Source organism: Natrix helvetica, assembly GCF_964273705.1.
Source record: "Natrix helvetica genome assembly, chromosome: 1".
Taxonomy (NCBI): Eukaryota; Metazoa; Chordata; class Lepidosauria; order Squamata; family Natricidae; genus Natrix; species Natrix helvetica.
The window spans coordinates 157,933,046-157,959,249 of NC_138548.1; the positions used below are offsets into that span (position 1 = coordinate 157,933,046).

At 37.9% G+C, this 26,204-nt stretch overlaps 1 protein-coding gene across 1 annotated transcript; it reads right to left on the reverse strand.

Annotated features, from left to right (window-relative positions):
* Positions 1-583: 583 nt before the first annotated feature.
* Positions 584-26,204, reverse strand: GCG (glucagon). The gene is made up of 7 exons (XM_081940620.1): positions 26,085-26,204; positions 18,418-18,521; positions 17,899-18,060; positions 11,109-11,162; positions 6,765-6,902; positions 3,280-3,423; positions 584-1,204 (listed from the first exon to the last, which is right to left on the reverse strand). Exons 2-7 carry the CDS (start codon positions 18,510-18,512, stop codon positions 1,180-1,182), a joined length of 618 nt encoding a protein of 205 aa, XP_081796746.1. The 5' UTR covers positions 18,513-18,521; positions 26,085-26,204; the 3' UTR covers positions 584-1,179.

The following is a 26,204-nucleotide window of genomic DNA, read 5'->3' on the forward strand; positions in this document are numbered from 1 at the left end:
TGATTACTATATCATTGTAGTATAAAAGCTTTTCATTAAAAAATCTTTGTTTTGCAAGGTTTGTGTGCAGACATTGTTTAAAAATCTAACTTGCTTTTTTAAAAATACTTTCTATGGCATAAAAATAAAGACATGAAATATAATATAGCCATTATTGGTACGAATTCTTGCTCACTTAAGTGTTTAAAAGGGCCCCTTTTTACTAAGTGTAGTATGCGTGGGACTCAAACACCGTGGCTATAAAATGGAAGAAAAACTACTCGTGGCTTTTCAACAAGGAAGGCTTTTAAAGTTCATTATAGTGTAAAGTAAACACAATCTGATAAGATGTGTGTTTATTTGTGTGTGTATGCATGTGTGAAAATATCTGTCTCCTAAAATGTCAGCCAAATTCAAGAGTAGATTTCTTTCTCATTTTTAGGTTGTTGGTTTTCAACTTTTACAATTCCTGTACGTGGTTGGAAAATTATAGGATTTTTCCATAGGGTAGCAGGGGGGAAAGAGTGTACTAACAATAATGAATTGTTCTCAAAAGAAGGGTCAATTCATCATTCTTGAAAACAAGAATAGTGAACGGAATAGATTTTGATAAGGGTTTTTATTATTCATGCAATGTTCTTATAGGACTTTAAAAAGAGACAGCAAAAGTTCAGCTAAAAAAAGTTGGACGCCCAAAAAGCAGTATAATTTGTTTTATTCATTCATTCATTTATTCAAGGCTATTCAATGATGGTCTGGAAAATGGAGCCTTTTTATAACAAAGGTTTCAAGAAGGACATTTCCCCACAATTCTAACTGCCAGCCTTGCAATTGTTATTGGTTCATATTGGGATTGGATGGATCATTTTCATATACATATTATCTTTTTAGAGAGAGAAAACATGGTCTTGTCAACACATTTGCTTGGGTCCCTTTTGAGAACTTCCTTAAACATGTTTCAGAAAGATCTGAAAACTGAACATTTTGACCAGTAATATTTCAATTTTAGTGATTTCCAGCTGACAAGGAGACACTCGTTTTAAAATCCCTCTGTAGTAAGATAAAATAATGAAATTCATTTCATTGTAGGTCAAGATCTGTGGTTTTAGAATACAGAGAAAAATATTAAAATTCAAAAATAAAATCCAGTGGCTGAGAGTGGATCTAGAGAAGAACTTGATGCTGTGTTTTTACTGCATCTTATTGGTATTCTCCCTGAAGATCCCTAGAATCAAAACAAAACAAAAGTTAAGGACAAGCACAGTGTTAAGTACATTTATACAATTACCGTGAAGGGATGCATACAATTTTTCAATTAAAATATAGTAGCTGATAACACTTTTTATAAGACTGTAATGGTTTCTTCAATTTTGTATACGTACAATTTGAATTCTAAAAATAATGCATACAATGTCCCCAAAGTTAAGTCCTACTTGCAGTGTTTGGTTTTAACCTTGTATTAATTTTATCCATAATCAATGTTACTTGTAATAATAGCAAATAATAATAATTGAGCAAATTTACTTTGTCAGACAAGAATGAGATAGATCCAGCGAAAAGTCATTTCTTTATTTGCTCACATCTAATGGACAGAATCTTGCCAGTGTAAACATTTACATTCTCACTCTAATGGATATACCCTGGGAGATTCTAGGGAGTGACCATTTTAACTCTCTTTCTCTATCTCCTATATAGCTCCGGGCTTTGCTATCTCTCGTCTCACCCCTTCTTTTTGGACATGCTCCTTCCTTTCTGTGAAATTGCCACTTCATTATAGTCTATCACAAGTTGGAAGTACCAAGTGAAAAATTAAAGAATGCTATGCTAGCAGGCTGATGCCTTTAAAATGAGAATTTGAAAAGTTGTAGAAAATAAGCTTACTAACAGCTAACATATTAATGTTGGTATATAGTACACCAGTAGTATAAGCCTCTGGTAGTGTGACACTGTTCTGCAAGAGAACAATAACAAAACATAACTATGGTTTGAAAACCTAGCTGTGTACTCCCAGATGCATTTGTATAGCACCCAGCCCCTGCTCTATAAATGAGGCTAAGTGAGGGGACTAAGAGATGCATGTTGCGGCCATGTAAGGATGTAGATTGGTGGATGTGGTCTTGGTCCTGTATTAGTGATATATCTTTCCTGAACTATGAATCATGAGGAAATGTTTTTCTTGGCTGAAAAAAGAGAGTACTTTTTTTTCCTACCTAATGATAAGATGGTATTATCATTTTTTAGAAATCTGAGATCAAATAGCCATTCAGGCCAAATTTTCATTTAATCAGAAGATAATGCTGTGACTTTGGACCACATATACATTCTCAGACTAAACTATATTCAGGACTATTGTGAAATTATTATGGGGAGTGGGAGCTATAGGTCATCCTGACCTTAATAGAGAAAAAAGAACCCGAGGCAATAAAGAAAATAGGCACAGAATATCAAGAAGCATTCTTAATGGTTTCTTCATTTTTTTTTTTCTGCCAGAAACTCCTGCCACGGCTTTTCATGCAAATTTTTTTTTAAAAAACTGTTTTTCAATGTACTGTACACTGATATTTTAAAAGGGTGGTTTACAAAAACCAGACAGTAGCTTGAAGCAACAATAGAAGAAAACACATGGAATCCAGACAAACGTCTGGAGAATAGCCCTGCTCTTCTTAAAATAGCATTTTTAAAGAAAAAGTGCCATCATTTTAGGACCAGTGGTGGGTTCCTACTGGTTTGGACCAGTTTGGTCAAATGGTAGTGGTTTGGTGGCCTGGGTCACTGGCAGTGACCCAGGCCTGCCACACCCCTGAACTGGTTCTCTGGGCACTGCCGTAGGCGCACCATTTTGTTTTTTTTGCTTCTGTGCATGTGCAGAACAATTTGTGCACCGCACCCGTGAACGAACCAGCAATAATAACTGCTGGAATCCACCCCTGTTCAGGACTATAGGGATGGGGACAAGTTAAAAACATATATCAAGATGGCAGCTTCAATTATGATGTTGTGGCTACTAAATTGAGGATCATTACTTTTTTACTTCCCCAATGGACGCCCCTGCCTCTTTTAAAGCAATGTACATGGGAATGATTACTCTTTTGTTTATTTGTTTAAAAAAATTATATTGCCACCCATCTCATAACCATGAGTCTGGATAACGTAAAGGGATTACTAAGTATATTCTATTAATCAACCGTACTAAGAACGTATTGTAATACTAGCAGCAAAGTGGTAACAAATGAAAATTTTCTCTCCCCCAGGAGGCAACCTAGGAACAGTAGTAACCAAAATTAGTCAAAATTCAGGCACCTCTGAGTAACTTTTTGGTTAATCAGCCACTTCAAGAATTCCTGGGTAGCTATGTCATCCAAGAGTTTATTATAATCACTGGTGAAAGTGCCATCTGCATGTCTTCGACCCAGATCTTCACCTGTATGGGCTCCTTCTGGGAAACTTAAAAGGGAAAAATGGACAAATAATATCAACACTTTATTAAAAAATAGATGTCAAAGGGCCTCAATATACGACTGACTTTTGTACTTCTTAACAACCAACCTTCAGTAAAATAATCCCTAAACTACTATTTCAGGCATCAAAATCTGCTTCTTTTAAAAAATATAATTAATAAAGAGAAATGTTGTATGCAATTCTAGGACTTTAACCCTATAGTGGCGCAGTGGTTAGAATGCAGTATTGCAGGCTAATTCTGCCAACTGCCAGCAGTTCAATTCTCACTGGCTCAAGATTGGCTCAGCCTTCCATCCTTCCGAGGTCACTAAAATAAGTACCCAGATTGTTAGGGGCAATATGCTGACATTGAAAATTGCATAGAGCAGGCTGTGAAGCACTACGAAGCAGTACATAAGTCTAAGCGCTACTGCTAAAGACCAGATGATTTTACAACATGAATTACAGGTCATGTCCAGTTATTTCATCCAAATGAAAACATTTTTTGCTGTAACTAACCCAGATTGATCAGAATTTATATCAAGCCTATTTATATCGTATATACTTGGCTACTACTAAAGTCATCAACTTTCCTCTGGAGATTAGTATTTCCATTCTTAACTAGAAAGAAAGCAGTGACACTATTAACTCCTATGAATCCTATGTTCTTCTTCCAACAGTCAATTCTTGTTGGCTGACCTGGAGAACATTTAAACCCATAACTCTTTTTTTAACTCATAATAAATACTTTATAGATAGTAATCTGTACTACGTGCATAATCATGGGGAGAGGACATTCTGTGCTGATCAATTAACAACCAGGGAGCTTTGCTGCAGAATACTTTAAAAAAATGTTGCTTCATGCTCTGAAATCTGCCTTCTCAGAGGACAAGGTTATTTATCTTATCGGTAACGAACCTCTGTATGATACAAGAAAGCCTGATTATTTTAAAATTATTATTGGCCAATAACATTTCTCAGGATCGTAAGTCCCGTGTGATACCAGGAATTGCACCAGAATTAATATTTTGTGACAAAAGTTCCTACTTATAACTCAGGAACAGAAAAGGTATTTTATGAGTCTGACAGTTTTAGCACTAGTCTTGGAAACGGTCATTATACAGAGCCCATAATCCTCCAATTAAATGTTCTTCTATTTGAGACATTCGTCAACATCTTTTCCAGTTTCAGATTTTAAAAAAATAGTTGGGGAAGGTGGAAATACGTAGATACATCTGGCTATTAGAAACATCGGACAGGGCTAGTAATGTTGCCGAGAATTTGTAATATGCTGCTATATTGTTTCCTAAATACATTTGGAGATTTGTGAGATAAATATAAGGAGAAAGTCCCGATTTGGTCTTATGAACCTGAACGTTTCTTTTAACAGACAATTTTCCTTTTTATAGGAATACACAGCTACATGTGATTGTTCTCATCAGATTTGGATTTTGGATTTCATTTACACAAAGGAACAAGATTACTTTCAAAGATTTGCCAAGCTATCTCGAAATGATGTGAATTAAAAATATGGGACACATATAAACAGTGTGAAAGTCAATAGCAGTAAGAGTAGTAATGCTAATAATGTACATAGTAGTGATCTAATCCTTTGCCCCTAGGACTCAGAGTGAGGACAGCTTTGTATTCCCAGCATTCTCTTAGTTCCTCTGCTAAAACTTACTATTTTCATTAAAAAAAGAGGTCCATTATAAATCATTTATGTGCTACACTTAGTTATTTTCTCAGGGATGTGTCCCTAATGAAAATAAAAACAACAACAACGAGAGACAAATAAGGATGTTGTTGGCATGGTGGCATAGTAGTTAGACTACAATATTGCAAGCTCGGTGCCAGCAGTTCGATCCTGACCAGCTCAAGGTTGACACAGCCTTCCATTCTTTGAGGTTAGTAAAATGAGAACCCAGATGGTTGGAGGCAATATGCTGACTCTGTAAACTTAGAGAGGGTTGTAAAGCACTGTGAAGTCTAAGTGTTCTGTAATTGCCTGTCAGTTCTGGATAACTGTTCTTTATTACTGTAGATCAAGGGGACTGATTTCCAATATCAAGCAAAATAAAACAGCAAAGGCTCTAACTTTTGCTGATGCTCACAAAATTGCTTCTTCACTTTTAATTAAAAAATAAATCAGTAGATGCATTTGGAGCCTCTATCCTCCTCCTCCGCTTTCTCCTCCTCCTCCTCCCCTCCTCCTCCTCCAATCTTACTCTAAGAAATGTTCTCAAAGGATGCCCACTGGGTTATCCTAACCAGGTGTTCCAGAAATATCTTTCGCAGCTTTGTTCCTTAATTTCAAGAGACATGGTTGACTCTCAGAGCTTATTTTATTATGCTGATGACGGCGATAATAATAAAAATTTATAGAGTGCCAGTGACATGCACGGTGCTTTTACAATTGCAGGCATGCAGAAGTGAGGTGAAGGGAGAAGGTATGGGAAACCTTGCTCCAGAGAGCTCACAGTCTAAAGGTGTAAAGCAGTACAAAGATGAGTTGATGTTCAATGGTCAGGCTCTTCAAGCAAGGTGGTATCTGTGTGTTTGTGGGGGGGGGGGGCTGTGGTGAGTGGGATTGGTGGGGTGGAGGGACTGAAGCCAGAAAAATGTTGTTCCAAATGTTCAATTGCCAAGAAAGATCGATTCGAGTCAGCAGTAGGTATAACGATCCAAGGAACAAAAAAAAGAAGGGGAGGTTGTTTTCATGAAGATGGTGAGAACACGATGTAGGTGGTTAGTGATGGAGTACAGGTTACTGACAGAGGTGTTGGCAGTCTAAAGTTATGGGATGCTTTGAGGCTGGGTAGAGGTAAATATTCAATATACTGCAGAATGAGAGTGGGAAGGTAAAAAGAAAACATTAAAAGGAGTGGAAAGAGACTGACAGTGTGATAATGAGCTTCACAGCAACTTCTTGAGGATACTTGAGGGAAAGAAGAAGTTCAGGGAGGAGCCATATGCACAAACTTTGAGAAACAAGCAAACACATTAGGGAAAAAAAGCAGGATATTGGAAAGTAATCAAAGACCTTGTGAGAGATTTGGGCTAACAGATCTGATCATTACCATTGGTCTTCCGTATGACTTGGCCTCATGGAGAATGTTGACCTATTCATATATGTAACACCACAGTAAATCTAGGACCTGAATTTTAATGGGCATTTAGACCATTTCATGCCTGCAGAACATCTTTAATTTCAAAAGTGAAGTATGAAATACAGCAAGCAAAGGAAGGAAAATACATTGCAGCTCCCATGAGGTTTGATTGGCAAAAACTCCCCAAAGCTAAGACATTTTTAAAAAAAACAATAGTAGCAACAGATGGTTTCTTACTCTCTTCTTCCTCGCCCATTCACTAACCAAGCAATGAACTCCTTAGCTGCTTGACCTTCCAAGTAAGAGCTGATGTCACTGGTATAGGTGCCGTCAGCATGTCTCTCGTACTCAGCGTGACGCCGGGCAAGTCCATTACTAAAACAAAAGAAGAGTTATTTGTTTAGACTCTGACCTCACTCCCACTTTTCTTTCCCAACACCTTTTCTCCATTGATCCCTATATGATTAGTTTGAATATGTCTTTGAAGGGTGAAATAGGAGAAAGAAATAAGATACCACACATGTACCCCAATGGCTGATGTTTCTGAGCAATCACTAAGACTAGGAACAGGTTTAGGTTTACCATACCAAAGGGCAAGACCAAAAATATGAGAAAAAGAGAAATCAGATGTTAAGAGGGATGTCTTTCTGTAGGAAAAAAAATGGACTGTAGATCTGTCAGAGAAAATGAGGGATGGAATCATATCTCATCCTTTCATCTTTTATGCATTGCCCCCAAACAATTTCTGGGTACTCTTGCTTTGCAACCCACATAAAAGCTATTCTATATTGAAAAGAGGATGGGTACCATTTACCGCAGTGACAGCAATTCTGCCCCCTGCAGCTCTCAACATGTTCTTAGATGCCTTCATTGACAAGGTTCCTGAAATGGGTTTTGCTCCTTCCAAAAGCTCATTTTATTAGCTTATTTTATTTTATTTTATTTTCCAAACTGACTCATAACAAAGGGGTTGTGTGCTTCACAGTGAATTGATACATGACTCTCTTCAAATCACACTCCATTTGCTTTGTTAAGTTTATTTGGCTACCCCAAAATATCCCGAGGTGCCTGGCAAAACTTTCTCCAGGCATGTAGAAGGAAGATGCACTAAGGAACAAGAGCTGAAGGTCTCTGATAAAGAAACCCAAGCACATTATTCATAAGTGATAGCGGGCTCACTTCATATAAGTATTTCTCTAATACCTAACTTGGCAAGCTTATCATGGGAGCAATGAATGAGTAACTTGTTAAGAAGTCACGTGTGTCACCGGATATTGTTTATAACTAAAACACATATACCCATCCAGATCTGTTTGCAGACCCCGACTTAGGCTAATTTATGGCCTTGGTATACAGTTGTCCAGAATAAGACATATTTTTCAATTGACAAATTGGACCGCTGTGATTTTTTCCCCCTGATGAAGATTAATGAGGCTTTAGGCTAGAACACCTTACATGAGAAAGGTATACAGGTAGTCCTCAACTTACAACATATTGTTTTCAGTACAACAGCACTGAAAAAAGTGACTTATGATGGGTTTTCACACTTATCACCATAGCAGCATCCCCATGGTCACATGATCAAAATCCAGATGCTTGGCAGCTGACTCATACTTAGGATGGTTGCAGTGTCCCAAGGTCATGTGATTTTCTTTTGTGGCTTTCTGACAAGCAAAATCAATCGGGAAGCTGGATTCACTTAGCAACCGTGTCACTAACTCAACAGCGGCAGTGACTCGCTTAACAACTGTGGCCAGAAATGGGGCAAAATTCACCTAACAACTATCTCACTTAGCAACTTGAAATGGAGATGAACGCCACCCCATATAGTCGGCAACGATTAGCGGAGCAAAATCCGCAGAGACTCCTTTACCTTTATTTTACCTGATTAATAAAATAATTCCTGCCTAACCTGTATGGTTTTTTTTAAAGGTGGATTATTATTTCAGGTCTCATTCCAACAGTATATTAGGACCAGCGGTGGGTTTCACATTTTGTTACCACTCTTCCGCACATGCGCCCGGCCTTCTGTGCATGCGCTTTGCTCACGTGCATGCCTTTTGTACATGCACCCAGCCTCAAAAACATGCCTAAATAGGATGGCATAGAGCTGGGGCAGGTGGGTGGGGCAGGTGGGAGGGGCAGGCCCACCCTGATTTTTGCTGCTGGTTCGGACCGGTTTGGCCAAACCGCTACAAACCGGCTGAATACCACCTCTGATTAGGACTCTTTTCCTTTGACCTTTGACCTGACAGTGACGTATATATAAACACAAGTATTCTTTTTTATGTAAATGTTAGGGTGGAGGGGAAGGGAGAGACAGAGAAGATAAGTATGTATGCATTTAATTCATATAGGGTATAATTACTTTCTTTTTCGTGTATATTTTGTTGGGATCTTTTGATGTACAAACCTGTATAAAACTCTGTGAAATGTTGACAAAGCATTCCTTCACACATTACATGTTCACCAAATACTACCATTTGAAATGTAAAGAAATGCTTATGCCGATATAACTTGGGGACCTAGCAATTATTCCCCGCAGTATGCACACATGAATGAGAAGCAGAGGCTTTGCAAGCTTCCAGCATTTGCCTCCCCATCATGTGCCATATAGCCCATATGCTGTGATCATTTGAAAGAACGTATTTGCAAAACAAATGGGCAGATTGTGGTTGAAGCCACAATAATAAATCCAATAAAAGTAAAGTAAGTAAGTAAAGCCAATTTAACTTGCCTGCGTCCACAGTGTAATATTCGGTAACTTGGAATATGGACTAGGAAGGGAGTTACCTCAAGGGTGGAGTATATGCTTGAATGCAAGAGATTCCAGATGCAGAGTACTTCCAGATGGGGCTTAGCTATCCCTTTCAGGTCAAAGCCATAATTGTACAACCTCCTTGACATTGGAAGTGGTTGACATCCAGTTGTCATATGCCTCAAATATCAATGGCAAAACTTCTGTTCTACAATTTACAACACTGAAGTTCCTGCAGAACTTAGAGGTTGTGGGTGGTGTGGGAGGAACCATTCTCTCATTGGAAGGAACTCCCCCCATTCTCTGCTATTTGTTTTTCTTCCTTCTCTACAAGTCGTTGCATTGGATTTCAATAGAGTACTGGGATGGAATTTCATCCAATTAATGTCTTTTGTTATATTTTCTTGAGCCACAATAATACAGAATTGGGGGAGGGAGAAAGTCTTGGTCTAGATGCCATCACATTTTCCTTGACTGGAGAAAATCTTATTTAGCTCATACAGAATTTGCAGTGGCTATTGAGGGGGCTACCTTCATTAACTAACTTACTAACTTACTGAGTTACTAACTTACTAACTAACTAAGCACAAAACATAGAGCATAAAACTGTTTCCCACTGCCTACGACTCCTGAGCTAATGGAATTCAATTCCTAACATCTACTTGCTAATACTTGCTAGAAATTGAGAGTTAATCCAAGTCAGCTGGAGAGCAATGTGTTGAATGATGCTGCCCCAAAGAAACACTGTTGATCAGACTAGATTATGCCATTTTAGATTGTATAAAGTAACTTCCGTTGTAACAATCATATGCTTTGCCTGATGTATGAGTCACTGGAATTTATTTCATCTATATAATGAGCCAATCTGGCACAATGGTTAGAGTGCAGAACTGCAGGCTACTTCAGCTGACTGCTAGCTGCAGTTTTGCAGTTCGAATCTTACCAGGCTCAAGGTTGACTCAGCCTTCCATCCTTCCGAAGTGGGTAAAATGAGGACCCAGAGTGTTGGGGGAAATAGGCTGACTCTGTAAACCGCTTAGAGAGGGCTGTAAAAGCATGATGAAGCGGTATATAAGTATAAGTGCTATTGCTCTGTGTGTGTGTGTGTGTGTGTGTGTGTGTGTGTGTGTGTGTGTGTATGTATGTATGTATGTATGTATGTATGTATGTTGTATTTGTGCTGATAAATAAATAAAGGGAGACTAGTATAGATCCATTTCAAGCTATTTAGCTCTCATCAGCTAGCCATACCCTTACTGGGATTCGAACCAGGGCTGTATTACATATTAGGCAGTTATATTAGCCACTAAGCCACAGGCTCTCCTCCTTATCAGCTGAGCCAGGGAAATAGGTTTGGGCATACCAAGGGTTGTAAAACACACACGCACACACACACATATATGTATGTATGTATGTGTGTGTGTGTGTGTGTGTGTGTGTGTGTGTATTCTTTAAGCTATTTAGATTTACATGTTTGAAAAGGGATACAAATGCTTATAATAAATGAATAAAACAAATACATGCTCATCTTCAGTGTCACCAACTTAGGCAGTACAATGAACCACTGAGATAATTTCTGTCCAGATGCCCTCTTCCCCCCCCCCCACTACATAATGCAGCAACCAGCATCCGAGCTGGCAAAGGCAGATGTTCATGTGTACCAATGTGCTGCAAACATCGCTGAAATAAGGCCAACATTTTTAGGAACGTGCCACTGTATTTGCAATTAAGGCAGGCTATTTAAAAAAATGACCCAGTCAAGTCAGCATGATCTATTTTTGTTGCATCCCCTGTATTACACAATTTATCTTAGCCGAAAATACCTTGCAAGCTGATCCAGGAAATTTTCTTTCTCTGTGTCTTCAAGTCCTTGTTGTCTGTGGCAGAGACCCATCACAGTTATTAAAATGGCATTTACACAAGAAAAAAAAACACAATATCCTTAATTAAACATTTCTGTGATACTTAAATGACAAGAATAATTTTTGGACAAGAACCCCATATATGAATCCTCTCACTTCTGTATTTAATTCCAGACAGATTGTAAATATTGTGTGTTTTATTAGCTACAATATTTATGCTTTAATTGCTCAATCAATCTATTCTGTGGCTAAGGGTATTCAGTTTTATAAAGTTTTTCCCCCCTAGATTAGAACAGCTACAAAACTCCACAAAATATAAGTTTAATTCCTCCTTCCCTCGAGTATTATTTCTCTAGAGTTTACTTTCTGCAATACCGAAAATATCCAAGAAAAATTCCAAAGTTGACCAAAAGTTTATAACTTAAATTTGGAATCATAGAATGAAACCACTTTCTATCTGAAGAAATACTTATTTCCATTTACAGATCTTTTCAGTTGCTCATATGTAACTTGTTATTGAGTTATTCATTATTTCACAATTCAGTCAAAAGCTCCTCCTCCAATAAGTGTGAATAAATGATTTATTATGAATGAAGTCATATAATTGCTCAAATTCACAGTAAACCATTTTTTCCAGCCTGGTGGTCAAGTCTTGAATGACCTTTTGTGAACTGATTGTCCTGGTCAAAAGTTGAAGGTTTGCTTGCAACCATTTCCTCTATATTGTAAAGATTTCTTGCAGGAAGTAACAATGATTGAATGATCCATATTGAATGAACATGGATTGCTGGAAAGTGCAAAAAATAAATAAATAGCCAAACAGGAAATGCTGGTTCTGTGAATCAATTTGAACAGAGCTTCTTCCCTACAATAGCTCAAGTTTCTTCTGTAATTAATCCTTAAAACCAAATAGTTGTCCTAAAACATAACTTATCTTGTGGATTTCTGCAAATAAACATACTGAGGAAAAGACTATTAGCTGCCTATTTCATAATCTACTCAAAAGGGACAATATAATCTTAACTCTCTTACTTGGTTAGGAAATGCTTACTATCAAATCACAATTCCATTCTTGGGCATTTGGCATCCTCAATTTCATGTGTTTTTTAAAACTTACTTGCAGAAGAAATAAGCATCCAGGGATCAAGTCAGCAATCAAAATTAAGGGAAAGCAATTCACTGTCTTCTTGATGTTTCAGACTTCAATTCCCAGTTCTGGCTGGAGCAAATAGGAATTGAATTGAAGTCCAAAACATCTGAAAGGCAACAGATTTGATGCATGTGGTCTGTGTACTTGGGTCTATGATCTATTCAATAGGAATCATTTCAATTTTTCACCAAGCACATGCTGGGAACTCAGAACTATTTAATCTGTGGAATCTGTCCACATTTGTCTCTGGACATGCGGCTAGAAACCTTGGTCCCTCATGCCTGGAGGGTACTAGATTGCAGAGACATAGTACAGGATGATGGCAAGGAGATCCCAATAATCAATTCAACCACAATGACAACCTTTTAATAATTCAGTCTAATTTAATTAATTGATAATGCCCAATCACTTCCTTCCTGTTGCCACTAAAAATTGCATAGACAAGTCCATGCGGTCAATAGATAACTATAAGAAATTTGACTTAGGGAAACTCAAAGAACATTTTTAAACCAACATCTAATTAAGGCATTGAGATGAAACAATTACGTTATTGAAACTGAGAGAAAACATAAAAGAAGCAAAACAACACACACAATAACAGAAAAACAATAGAGGAGGAAGTATTTGGTCACAGTGATCCAAATACTGATGAGTGAGACAGTAAAGTGCCAAATTACTTTGACTGTCAGCATTAGAAATGGTGAATGAAACAAGCATTGGAAGAGATGAGAAATAAAATTAAAATCCACAAACTGTACGTTTAATTTTGGGACTTGCGCATTATTCTCGGTTTTAGTAATATACTCCTCCACAAGGGCTCCTCGGAATGTATGTTAGGGAACTTTGATTCTAAACTGCTCAGATAAGATCAATCATCACGGATGCATACATCATATTGTAATTCACGCTGGGCAGTTGAGCTGCACAAGAACCTTGTATGCTGTCTACAAGCAGATCAGATTAAACAAAACAAAACTAGGATACTCTTGGATAAGAACTTTGTAGAAGGAAAATTAGCTGATTCTAAATAGTTGTGCGTAGTTTTAGATTTCAAGGCCTTTCTGCATGTATAAGAGCAGAAATAAGATTCAGCAGAGTTCAGTGGTAGAATAAAATACTTTACATGCAGTCCTTAATTCAGTGTAGGATATCTCCAGTTAAAAGAGTCATTTAGCAGCTGATTAAAAATGGACCTGCTCAAAATTCTAAGCAGCCATTGTCTCAAAGGTGCTTTTTCAAAAGGAAACTGGATTGGTTTTTCCTTGAGGAGGAGGAAGAAGACATTTTGCTTTTTATCTAAGAAGCTTCTTGGATGAGAATCATTCTTCTTCTTCTTCTTCTTCTTCTTCTTCTTCTTCTTCTTCTTCTTCTTCTTCTTCTTCTTCTTCTTCTTCTTCTTCTTCTTCTTCTTCTTCTTCTTCTTCTTCCTCCTCCTCCTCCTCCTCATGTAAAAAAGTCCAGGTGAAAAACCACCTTTGAGACAATGATGACCTGGATGACTGGGAATCTCCACAGACACTAAACAGCCATTGTTTGTCTGAATGCATAATGTTGGGATGAATGAACAAGTTTAGTGTTCTGGTTCTGGATCTTTCTTTTGGGAGAAAGACCATATCTTGAGGTAGACTTATAAACTGGCTCTATTTTAAAGAATGGAAAGTCAATCCTACAATATGACAACATTCAGCTTTTCTTGATTGTATTACAACACTGTTCTCTGTCATTATATTCCAGTATATCTTTTATACATACCTTGCTCTGCTTGAGAACAATAAACAGTTAATCTAATTGTCTTTTATTTAAACTCTAGCAGGTTACCAAATTGAGCCTACATTTGAGTTAGAACATCTGGAAATCTTTTTCAATCAACTGTTTAAAATGATATTTTTTTCAGAAATAGTTTTATTTAGACTTCTTTTTCTGTTATACATCTGTCAGATAGATTTTAGGGCACATTTTAGGACAGTGGTTTTAAACTATTGGGAAGTGTTTATCTGTGTTGCATATATGGACATGTGTAAAAGAAGAGAGAGTCAATATACAGAACTCTGAAAAAAAATCTATCAGATTGGAACAACCGGCATTAAAATGGTAAATATGATTATAGTACACAGGCCCATTGCGACATGAAGTAAAAATCTTCAATCTATCTATGTTATCATTAGGGAATGATATTGACCAGGAAAAGGATGTTGAAATTAACCAGCACATGAAACTTATGAAATGATATATTCTGTGTTAAGAGCCATCGCAAAATTTTAACTTCGAGTATCAAAGTGTCGATATACATTTACAATGACGCCGCCATACTGTATGCAATATTGTGTTCAGTCCTAGCCACTTCACCTCAAAAGGGATATTGCAAAGCTGGGAAAAGGTGTTTTAATTTTATCTTCACACTCACCAGTTCTTCCCTAAACAGAATACACCCACGCAGCATACTTGAAGAATTTTCATGCTCTAAGAAAAGCCATTATAGAAGAGACTGTACAGGCTAAATTATGTCTTAGTAAGCTGTGAAAAAGCTGTGAAAAATGTGAATTTTGTGTTAGAGATCATTAGGAAATGGGCTGAAAAATAAAACTGCCAATGTTATATACTGCTTTCATAAAAAATCTATTGTGCAGTAGTTTTTGTTGCTATAATTCCAAAATGTCACAGTAGCACCGAGGAAATTGCAGAAAAGACTGATTAAATAATCCAGAAGATGATTTCCAATTCCACAATACAGAAAAATGGCAAAAATTGTTTGTTATTAAGTCATGGCAACTAAACTTAGGTACGTGATATAAGAAAATGGACTCCACCAACCTTCAATATTTCAACTGCAGAACATCCAATGGAATGTAAAACTATAAAACTTAGGAGAGATCAAAGAAATTCTTCTGTGGATTTTTTCTTGTAGCAGAGATTGATTAAAATCACAGCCGATTTGGCTAATGGTATCAAAGAATGCTATTCATAGTGGCAATACTATATCTTCTAATTTTATAAACATTCTGTTTCTAAACTCTTAAGTAGAAAGGTGAACTAGACGCCCCCAGGTTTACAAGAATTGTTAGATCAACGTAGCCCAGTATCTCTTGATAACGGTAAAGAGAACAATATCCACTCACTTGGAACAATGATTTTAACCCTGGAGGACTGACCTATAGGTAGGTGCAATTACGTATACGGAAGCATATACGTGTATATGCACAAAGCAAGTACACCCACTCACTCTGGACCCATAGCTTCATTTTTTGCCTACAGTAAAGAAGCTAATCTAGTCATGCTGCTAGAGATAAGATTTCTGTCAACAAGCCAATTCCCCTGAATATAAGAGTTCAGGATTTGGAAAAATTTAGTATCGAGTCTGGTACGAAGTCTGACAGTGACTGAGTTAAAGGATCCCCTTAAAATCTATTTGGTTTATGGGAGAAGACCATAGCAGAACAGTTAAGCCTTTGAACCAGGAGGGTTGTTAATGCTTTTAATTTGCAGTTGAATGTGCAGTATTGGTGTATGCTTGTATATGTAACTCCGAATGCAATGTCCTCTGGCACAGAATATTGTTACTTGAAAATAAAAATCTGTGGAATGTATAAATCTGTATGATTTTATATAAAAATCTGCAGTTAAAATTTCGGATGTATTGATTGCAAAATTATATTTTATGGGGTTACAATTACATTTTGCTTCAGGCTCTAGTAAAACTAAACTGAGCGGGAATTCGTGGCTTTAAACAAATCTGTAAATTACTTGAAAGGCTTTGACATCAACTTTTAACCCTAATGTAGCAATAGACACTAAATCTAAAAGAGAAGCTGAACAATTCGAGCTGCTGTACTTGGTTTTATGCACCAAAGAAAAATTCCTTGTGTGTCCAATCACACTTGGCCAACAAAAATTCTATTCTATTCCATTCCATTCTATTCCATTCCATTCCATTAATGTACCTAAAGTTAAAGAGTAAGTTCTTCTGGTATATTGCCAACAGTAAAGGGTTTGGATTAAGAGCCAGTGATGCTTATGTCAGAATCTAAAGTATAGCCATCCTTCAAATAGATAAAGTCTTTACTAAGCTTCTACAAGATTTGGACTTCAGATTCTGTAATACTCCACTCTGACTAGGGCTAACAGAGGTCTATGGGAGATAAAGCTGAACACCTACGGGAGACCGAAATTAAGAAAGCTGGGCTAACATCACATGATTTGCACCCATGAATCGCATGGGTCTTTTGAAGCCTACACAGATCGTTCTCAACTTATAACCATTCATTTAGTGACTGTTTGAAATTACAATAGCACTTAAAAAGTGATTGATGACCTTTTTCACATTTATGATCGTTGCAGCATCCCCATATGTAATCAAAATCTGGACATTTTGGCAACTGCCATCTATTTATGATGATTGTAGCATCACTGGGTTGTGTGACATGTTTTGGCGCCTTTGGACAAGCAAAGACAATGGGGGAGTCAGATTCATCTAACAGCCATATTACTAAGTTAACAACTGCAGTGATTCACTTAACAAATATGGCAAGAAAGGTCATAAAATGGGGAAAAACTCACTTAACAAGTGTCTTCCTTAGCAATAGAAATTTTGGGATTTCTATATATATACCCCCTGGTCACACCCCCTGGTATGTCCAAATATGGGAGGGAGCATACTGCTTCCCTTTTCTGTCTTTTCTGTCTTTCGGCTCGCCCTAGGAGCCATCCAGGCAGAAAGCCATTTTTTATGTTGTCTTTGTTACATTTGTGTTGCATTTGTGCTGATAAATAAATAAAGGGTGACTAGTATAGATCTATTTCAAGCTATTTAACTCTCATCAGCTAGCCATACCTTTACTGGGAATCGAACCTGGGCTGTATTACATATCAGGCAGTTGTATTATCCACTAAGCCACAGGCTCTCCTCCTTAATAAGCTAAGGCAGGGGCTTAGCTGATAAAGTATGAGGCCTTGTCTATCTAAATTTCATTTCCTGTCATCAAGGAGACACACTATGCGCCACAAAAATGGGAATACCTTTACTAGGGCTAGTGAACAGAGGATATTTTCTTATTCATGTCCTCTTCTTTTATATGGAAGTTGCACATATGAACATTAGTCACTGTTGCATAATCCGCATTCATTTTAGTGAATGCTCATAATCCTCCATTAATTAATATCTGTTTTTGACATTCAAAATGTACCCAATATTCAAATTGTAGGCTAGAGAATGAGAAAGTGGTCAAAGGAAGAAACAGTTCCTGAGATAACGCCAATATATGAAAAACGTCTGTATTTAACCTGACCCCAGAAGAAAAGGTTGTGAAGTTAGAATAAATGGATAGATGAATGGATGGATGGATGAACTGGCTAGATGGAAGACTTTGGATGAACAGATGGATGGATGGATGGATGGATGGATGGATGGATGGATGAACAGCAAAGCTCTTAAGTCTTGCTTAAGTTCTGTGAATCTTATGCATAAACTTAATAAGCTAGAGTTATCTGTCCATATATTTCATCATGCCTTTCTTTGAGTTTATATGTAATCAAGTATTTTGTGTGAATTTATTTCCCAGCGAAGTAGTTTGTAAGGGGTTGAGGTTGGGCATTCATTTTGCTTACCCGCTTCTTTTAGTGTTCATTAGCCACTGTACAAAATCTTGAGCTCTTCTGGTGTCCAAGTACTTGCTGTAATCGCTGGTGAATGTACCTTGTGAGTGACGTTTTGCTTCATTCAGCTGTCTAGGGTCATCTAATGGTTCAGCCTGGGAAGCTTTGAATGATCTATAAGTGTGGTTTGCAACAAATTAATTGCACTGAAGATTGCACATTTGAAAGGTGCTGCACGGTGTATCGACCTCCTTCAACGATATAGATGCATTCTAAAAATAACTGCTAAGGGTCATTAGTCGCCTAATTACTACTGAGTAACAGGAAAAATAGATGCTGTTTAGACAACAATAAGAACTATGGAAAGCATTAATAACTTGACATGTTGTTGACTTATCCAGATTTCAGAGGTAGGGGGGGGAAAAGCATTAGTCTTTTAAAAGTATTTCCATTTCCGTCTCCCCTCCAATACAAGAACAATCCATTGTCCACATTTGGGTTTCTATTGAATTATAAAAAGATGACATTTACCTGGCTTTCTCTTCTGTCTCTTGAAGGGGGCTTTGCCAGCTGCTCTGAGCAATCATTAAAAGCAATCCAGCAACGAAGCACCAAAGTTGTTTCATTTCTGCTACCTGTGGACAAGGAAGGAGGATACATAGTCAATCCAACATACTTCAACCTCATTTGTATGTAAAGGTAAGAGTGGTGTGGTGGCTTAGTGGTGAAGATGCTTGCCTCCCACTTGGAAGGTGGTGGCAGATATTTCTCTCCTAGGGCACAAAGAAAAAAATATCTGCTGTGAACTCTGTGTGGTGTCAGGAAGGGCATCCAGCCAGTAAATGCTCAGCTCCATTCAGTTGCCTTGGATCTACCCTGAATTAAGGGATCAAAAAGTAAGAAAAGGTTTTTTAAAAAATATATAAAGATGATCTACCGGCACTCTGACGTCAAACCATTTAAGGTCGATTCAAGCAACATATTAGTTCAGTGAAGCCAATCACACTGAATAGGAAGCAATCTTGTGGTAGATCACTTCTAGTTCAATATTGTATACTCAGATAACCAACTCTCTCAACAACTTTCCTTCCTACCTTTGTACAAATCATTTTAACTGAAGATGCTGGGGACTTGGTACTTTCCACTGGCCAAGCCTTAGTGACAACAATCATAACCACATGGCTTATCTCCATGCTAGGCTCTACAGTCTTGGCAGTTATAACCCAAGGTAAAGTGCTCCTACCCAACTTTTTAAAATATTACCTTAAGGCAACATGTTTGTTTTGAATTTCCAAGGACTCTTTATCACCCAACATAGCTAATAATTAAGAAAAAGAGAGAGGGTGTGGGGAAACCCAACTAGATTAAATAACTAACTTGACAGTGGATTTCAAATATTATAATATAAAGAAAAAAAATCCACTCACAATGGATGCAGTGCATTACATAGATGGGTTGCTCCTGGTTCGGTCCAGATTGGGCAAATCGGTAGTAGCGGCTGTGGGAGGCTCCGCCCACCCACTCGGACACTTCTGCGCATGTGCAGAAGTGTTGCGTGCGCAGGGGAGCGCACCCAAACAGATAGTAAAAAAAATTGGCAACCCACCACTGGTGCATTACCATTGCAAAACCACCAAAAGCAACTAGACATATTTCCCTGCATTTAGGAATATAGCATTAGTCTGCCTTGGTGTGACATAAAACTTCTTACCTATTTGGAAACTGTGGAGGAAGAGAGAGAGAGAACACGAATTTAGTTGATTTCCATTTCTTCTGCCATCAAGCAGTAAAATTCTAAACAAATCTTTCATATCCTGTTTAAAGTCAAATACCTTCTCTAGCTTTCTACAGATCACTGCCAACAAGGAGCAGAACTTAAGAAACGATTTCATCAAAATAAAATTAAAAGAAATAATACTGGAGTATATCACTCATGGTTGATTTATGTTTTTTTTTATTTCAGTGCACCTTATCTGTGACTTTTTGCTTGTTTATTTTATATACTAACTTCTAAATTATGCATTGCACATACTACTATCAATGTTCGCAATCTCTTCTCACCTTCAGTGCTGTTCTGGTTTTATTTGCTGGTGTTTTTTAATGGTGCAATGCTGCCTCCCAGTGGTTTTGTATAAAACGTCTGTCTTTCTTTCTTTCTTTCTTTCTTTCTTTCTTTCTTTCTTTCTTTCTTTCTCTATCTTTCTTTCTTTCTTTCTTTCTTTATCTTTCTTTCCCTCCCTCCCGCTCTCTTCCTCCCTCCCTCCCTCCCCCAAAATATCTAGAACCCTTCCTATATATCACAGCAGCTCCCCAGAACATAATCTTCATAATTGTATTCAATACAATACAATACAATACAATAGTAGAGTTGGAAGGGACCTTGGAGGTCTTCTAGTCCAACCCCCTGCCTAGGCAGGAAACCCTATACCGTTTCAGACAGATGGCTATCCAACATCTTCTTAAAGACTTCCAGGGTTGGGGCATTCACAACTTCTGGAGGCAAGCTGTTCCACTGATTAATTGTTCTAACTGTCAGGAAATTTCTCCTCAGTCCTAAGTTGCTTCTCTCCTTGATTAGTTTCCACTCATTGCTTCTTGTTCTGCCCTCAGGTGCCTTGGAGAATAGTTTGACTCTCTCTTCTTTGTGGCAACCCCTGAGATATTGGAACACTGGTCCAATATCTCAGGGGTTGCCACAAAGAAGAGGGAGTCAAACTATTCTCCAAGGCACCTGAGGGTAGAACAAGAAGCAATGGGTGGAAACTAATCAAGGAACTATTCAGAAATCAGAGATACGGATCCAGAACAGGTGATGTAGGAAAATATATTGAAACTCAGTTCTTAAGATCTACATGCATATTCCATGATTTTATCAACATTTCATGCAGGAATTCGGAATTTTCTGGAGACCGTTAATAGCTGGAAGTACAGAGTTGTCCCTGACTCATGCAATATCCCTGCCCTCATGAAATTTGGTATCTTTTAAAGTAATCACACCTCTAGGTTTTGAAAGGTTAAAATAGAATGCAATTATCATGTGGTGTTTTTTTTTTTGTCTTGAAGTCTATGGCAGAAAGAAAAAGATATAAGTGGAACTGGAAAGATATATACCACTCAGAGTCATTCAATGAGGGAGATGGGTAGTCTCTAAATACAATAAATAAAAATATGCCAGATTGTTTCCTTACATTTAAAATACAACTTCAATCATCCTCAGACAGGAATGTAAAACAGAAATGGCTTGACTAGCATAAGTAATTTCATTATATAGGTAAAGCTAAAGATTCCACTTGCACATATGTGCTAGTCGTTCCCGACTCTAGGGGGCAGTTCTCATCTCCGTTTCTAAGCTGAAGAGCCAGTGCTGTCCGAAGACGTCTCTGTGGTCATGTGGCTGGCATGACTAAATGCCGAAGGTGCACGGAACGTCGTTATCTTCCTACCAAAGGTGGTCCCTATTTTTCAACTTGCATTTTTGCATGCGTTCGAACTGCTAGGTTGGCAGAAGCTGGGACAAGAAACGGGAGCTCACTCCATTACGCGGCACTAGGGATTCGAACCACCGAACTGCCGACCTTTCTGATCGACCAGCTCAGCAGCTTAGCCATTGAGCCACCGTGTCCCTAATTTCATCATATAATCTTTGTTTAAAAAATAAAGAGGAAAAAAACCAGATGTAAACCGTACCAACAGCTACCTGAAATATTTTCATTGTACTGGTAAAGACAAGGTGACACCAGAATGGGAGTTAATCTATTGTTTCCAAAATGTTACAAAACACAACCATTTTTTAAAAATGAACAGATTTTGTTCAGGATGCTGGAGATGCAATATAACCCCTACTGAGATTACGATTCTCCCAGAAAAAACATCCACTGGTTTTCAGAAAAGAACCTTGCTCTTCTCCACAGCTGTTTCTGTTGCTCTGTCTCAGAAATCTTGTTAAATCTAAGAATAGCCTAACGACTGACTTTATGACCATCTCAAAATTGCCTTCCTCAACTCAGTTGCTCTCCAGATGTAGACTTTAGTTCCAACAATTCTCACCACAATGACTATGCTGGTTGGGAGATTCTGGGAGTTGCAGTTGACATATTTAGCAGGCATCCGGGTTAGACAAGGCTGCCACCAAACAACTGCTGCTCATCAACAGAGATAGAAAATATCAGATGAACCATCCCAAGTTACATTGGCTCTAAAGCTGCCCCTACACTTCTATACACATTTAGAATAGCTGGACAACTAACAAAAATTGACCTGATATTTATAGCGATTACATTTATGTTTTCTGGTTCTTCAAAAAGTTTGGTGTGATTAGAGTTTACGAATACCCAACAATTTTTATTCAAGGCATTGTGTAGTGAGCAAACTGATTTAGCTCTTAAATCTGATTTACCTTTTTTGGGGGTACTTATTGTTGGTAAGATCAACATTTGGAATTTCAGATTGTAATTACATTCGTAATATAATGTAATTATATTCATAATTACTATTAGATATCTTTCAGATTTTTTAAAATTGGGAGCCCATCTTGGTTAATCCTTCACGGAGGAAAAAGAAATCCCATTTTTAAAATAGGGAATGAGTTACATAATTCTACGTGTTTGATTTTTAAAAAGATGGACATCTCTATATTACATGTAAATTGCAAATTAAAAATACTAGAAGAATCTCTTCCACCTTTTATTTTTTTAAGAAATGGGTCCATGCTATTTTTGCTTGGAATCAGGGTTGCAATAATTATTTATTTGGACTCCTTTTTATTCTGATTCACAGCTCAGATCTGAAAGATATGTGTTTGTTCCAAATAAGATCCAAGTTCTCTAAATTGATTTACCTGTCTAGAAAATATAGATTTCATACTGCCACAGCAATAAACAATCTACTGTCACCCAGAAATTTGGACATCTCAGTTGCAGCTGCTAAGGCTGAGCGTAAAAGACTGTTGTAGTTGCATCTGGACAGCAACAATTTGCCTATCCTTGGTATGTGTATTTGTACATGTGTATGTATGTGTGTGTGTATCAGGAGTGGGTTCCTGCCAGTTCTAACCCCTTCTATAGAAGAGGTTCCACAAATCTACAGTGCCGTTTAGAACCAGTTCCAGCTCCCTCCCCCCGCCCGTCTGCACATCATCACGATGAAGAGCGAGAAGAGGAATTCTGGGAGTTGAAGTCCACAAGTCTTAAAGCCGTCAAGTTTGAACACACCTGGGGTTTTTTTCCTAAAGGGTTAGGGGTGCAAGGGTCTTGCAACTTGACAGTTTTAAGACTTGCGTGCTTCAAATGCCAGAGTTTCTGAGCCCACATTTTGGTTGCTAAGCAAGAGCGTTGTTAAGTGAGTTTCACCACATTTTGCAAGTTGGTCACCCCCACCCAGTCACATGACTGCCAAGCCACTCCCATCCAGTCACATGGCCTGCAAGCCACTCCCACAAAGCAGGACACACCTACAGAAGAGGTTCTAAAAAGATTTGAAACCCACCACTGGTGTGTACACATGTATGCATATGCAGGTAGTCCTTGACTTACGACCACAATTGAGCCCAACATTTCTGCTGTTAAGTGAGACATTTGCTAAGTGAGTTTAGCCTCATTTTACAGCCTTTCTTGCTTGCTTTCTTGTTAAGTGAATCACTGCAGTTGATATGTTAATAACATGGTTGTTAAGTGAATCTGGCTTCCCCATTGACTTTGCTTGTCAGAAGATTGCAAAAGGGAATCACATGACCTTGGGACGTAACAACTGATTCATAAATATGAACCACTTGACAAGCGTCGGAATTATGATCACATGTTCATGGGGATGCTGCAAAAGTCGTAACTGTGAAAAATAGTCATAATTTGGGGCTTCCCTTGAGATGCACTCGGAGACTACAGTTGGTCCAGAATGCGGCCGCGCGGGTGATTATGGGGAGGACTAGGCACTCCCATGTAACACCTCTCCTGCGCGAGCTGTACTGGCTTCCTGTGGTCTATCGGGTGCGTTTCAAGGTCTTGATTATGATCTTTAAAGCGTTCCATGGCACAGGACCTAGTTACTTGCGGGACCGCATCCTGCCCCATACATCCCTACGACCAATCCGCTCACACAGAGAGGGACTACTCCGGGTGCCGTCCGCTAAACAGTGTCGGGGGGTGACACCCAGGAGCAGGGCCTTCTCTGTGATGGGCCCAGCCCTGTGGAATGACCTCCCCCTTGACATCAGGATTACTTCCGATCTCCACTCCTTCCGTGTAAAGCTCAAGACCCACCTCTTTCAATTATCTGCCCTGGCTCAACCGTAGTTTATCCTATTCCTCCTGACAGTCCTTTTTAAATTGTATTATTATACCGGGGTATTTTTAATTTTTAATGGCTAATTTTTATTATTATTAATGTAATGTATATTTAATTATCACCTCCTCCATGCATGTATGTATATGTATGTATATGTGTGTATCTACATGTTTATATGTATGTATGTATATTTTTATTGTACGCCGCCCCGAGTCCCTTGCGGAGAGGGAGCGGCTAACAAATTAAATTATTATTATTATTATTATTATTATTATTATTATTATTATTATTATTATTATTATTATTAGTCCCATTTTTCAGTGCTATTGTAACTTTGAACGGTCACTAACAAACTGTTGTAAGTGGAGGACTACCTGTACATAATGTGCCTGCCTGCCTGCCTGCCTGCCTGCCTGCCTGCCTGCCTGCCTGCCTGCCTGCCTGCCTGCCTACCTACCTACCTACCTACCTACTTACCTACCTACCTACCTACCTACCTACCTACCTATCTATCTATCTATCTATCTATCTATCTATCTATCTATCTATCTATCTATTATATACACGCATATATGTCACATATAAGTATATCTTGTTTCAAGAATTTATGGAAAGTTGACTGTGTTAGTCTACAACAGCAAAATCAGCCAAGCCTCTTATAGTATCTCAGCAAGAGTCTTTGATTTTAAGTGCATTAACAGTTCCAACCTAAATACATTCTTTGCCATTCCTAGTGATTTCAAGAGAATTTACATTTAAATATCTTTTCCCAGATGACAGGCTCTACCCTTATGCATATGTATTCAGCTGAAACTAGAATTTGAAACTGAAACAGCCAATGCACAGCAAAAGTGATGTTTCATACAATTTAATATCCATTATTAGATTATGGTTTCCAGGAGAATTGCTATACCCCTTACCAATATTTTTTTAAGTATGAGAGTCGTATGAATTCTTTTCTGAGAATAAACTCGTGTCAAATGATTTTCATGAGAAATCATTATTCTGAAAAGAGAACTTTGCCAAATCAAAAAAAAAACACACAATTTTTTCTCTAGGGAGAGTACTTTCTGATAGCATATGCTAACAAAGTGCATGCACAACATCGCCTTCATTCAAAGCACTTTGTAGGTGAAACTGAAAGCTGGAGCTGGAGAACAAATAATGCAAAAATAAAAAGTAGCAAAGTACTTTTCAACACCCATGTAACCGAAGCATCACTGGTGTTGATCAGTATTTTGCAGGATTTCCTTCTGTAACCCTAATAATAATAATGATGATGATGGTGGCAGAAAGCATCCTTATTCATTTCTAGACTGAGTGACAGTGTGCATGCTTTACATAAATCAGCCTGTAGTTTGGAAATTAAATTTTAAAAAATTGGACTCTCCTTGAATATCTCACTTTTCCTGGAAGCTAATGTCATTGAACAATACTTAACTTTGGCCAAAATACTCTGGGCTTTTTGTTTTGGCTTATAAAATCAGCATTTAAATAGTAATTTAAAAAAAAATTAGGCGAGTTTTATAGAGGAGCCTACATTTATTATTTTCAAAGAAAATGAATACATTTTGACCAGTAAAACATTAGGTTTACAATGACTTTTTAAAAATCACAGTAATAGTTAATTTATCTTTCTTTGTATTCTGTTTGATACACCAGACTTCCCAATCTGTCCATAACCGCTCCAACGGAACCCTTTTCTATTCTTTCCCAATAAAATGGAATTTTAAACAATTTTGCAACCCATTTCTCAATCATTGCTAATGCTCAAGAAACAGCTCCCTGATTCTGTCTCTGAAAACACAAATGTACATGTGCCAATATTCAAAGGCAACCTGTTGATGCCTCCTAAGTCCTTAACAAATGACTCTTTGTTCACCAAACTGATACTCTCTGGCTCTCCATCTACCCCTTACCTTTGGATGCTTGGAAAGGTTATGAAGAAGCAGGAAAAGCAGAACGGTTTCTCTTCCTTTGGCAACTTCTGGAATCTTGGAGAATCCTAACACAATTGCCTTCTAGTCTTCTTACACAGC

Excerpts from the sequence above, each read along its gene's own strand:
- GCG (XM_081940620.1), bottom strand. The coding sequence starts at position 18,512 with ATGAAACAACTTTGGTGCTTCGTTGCTGGATTGCTTTTAATGATTGCT. Across the intron at positions 11,163-17,898 it reads ATGAACACTAAAAGAAGCGG|ACAACAAGGACTTGAAGACA; the intron begins GTAAGCAAAATG and ends TCTCTGCCACAG. Across the intron at positions 6,903-11,108 it reads TTCCTGGATCAGCTTGCAAG|TAATGGACTTGCCCGGCGTC; the intron begins GTATTTTCGGCT and ends CTTTTGTTTTAG.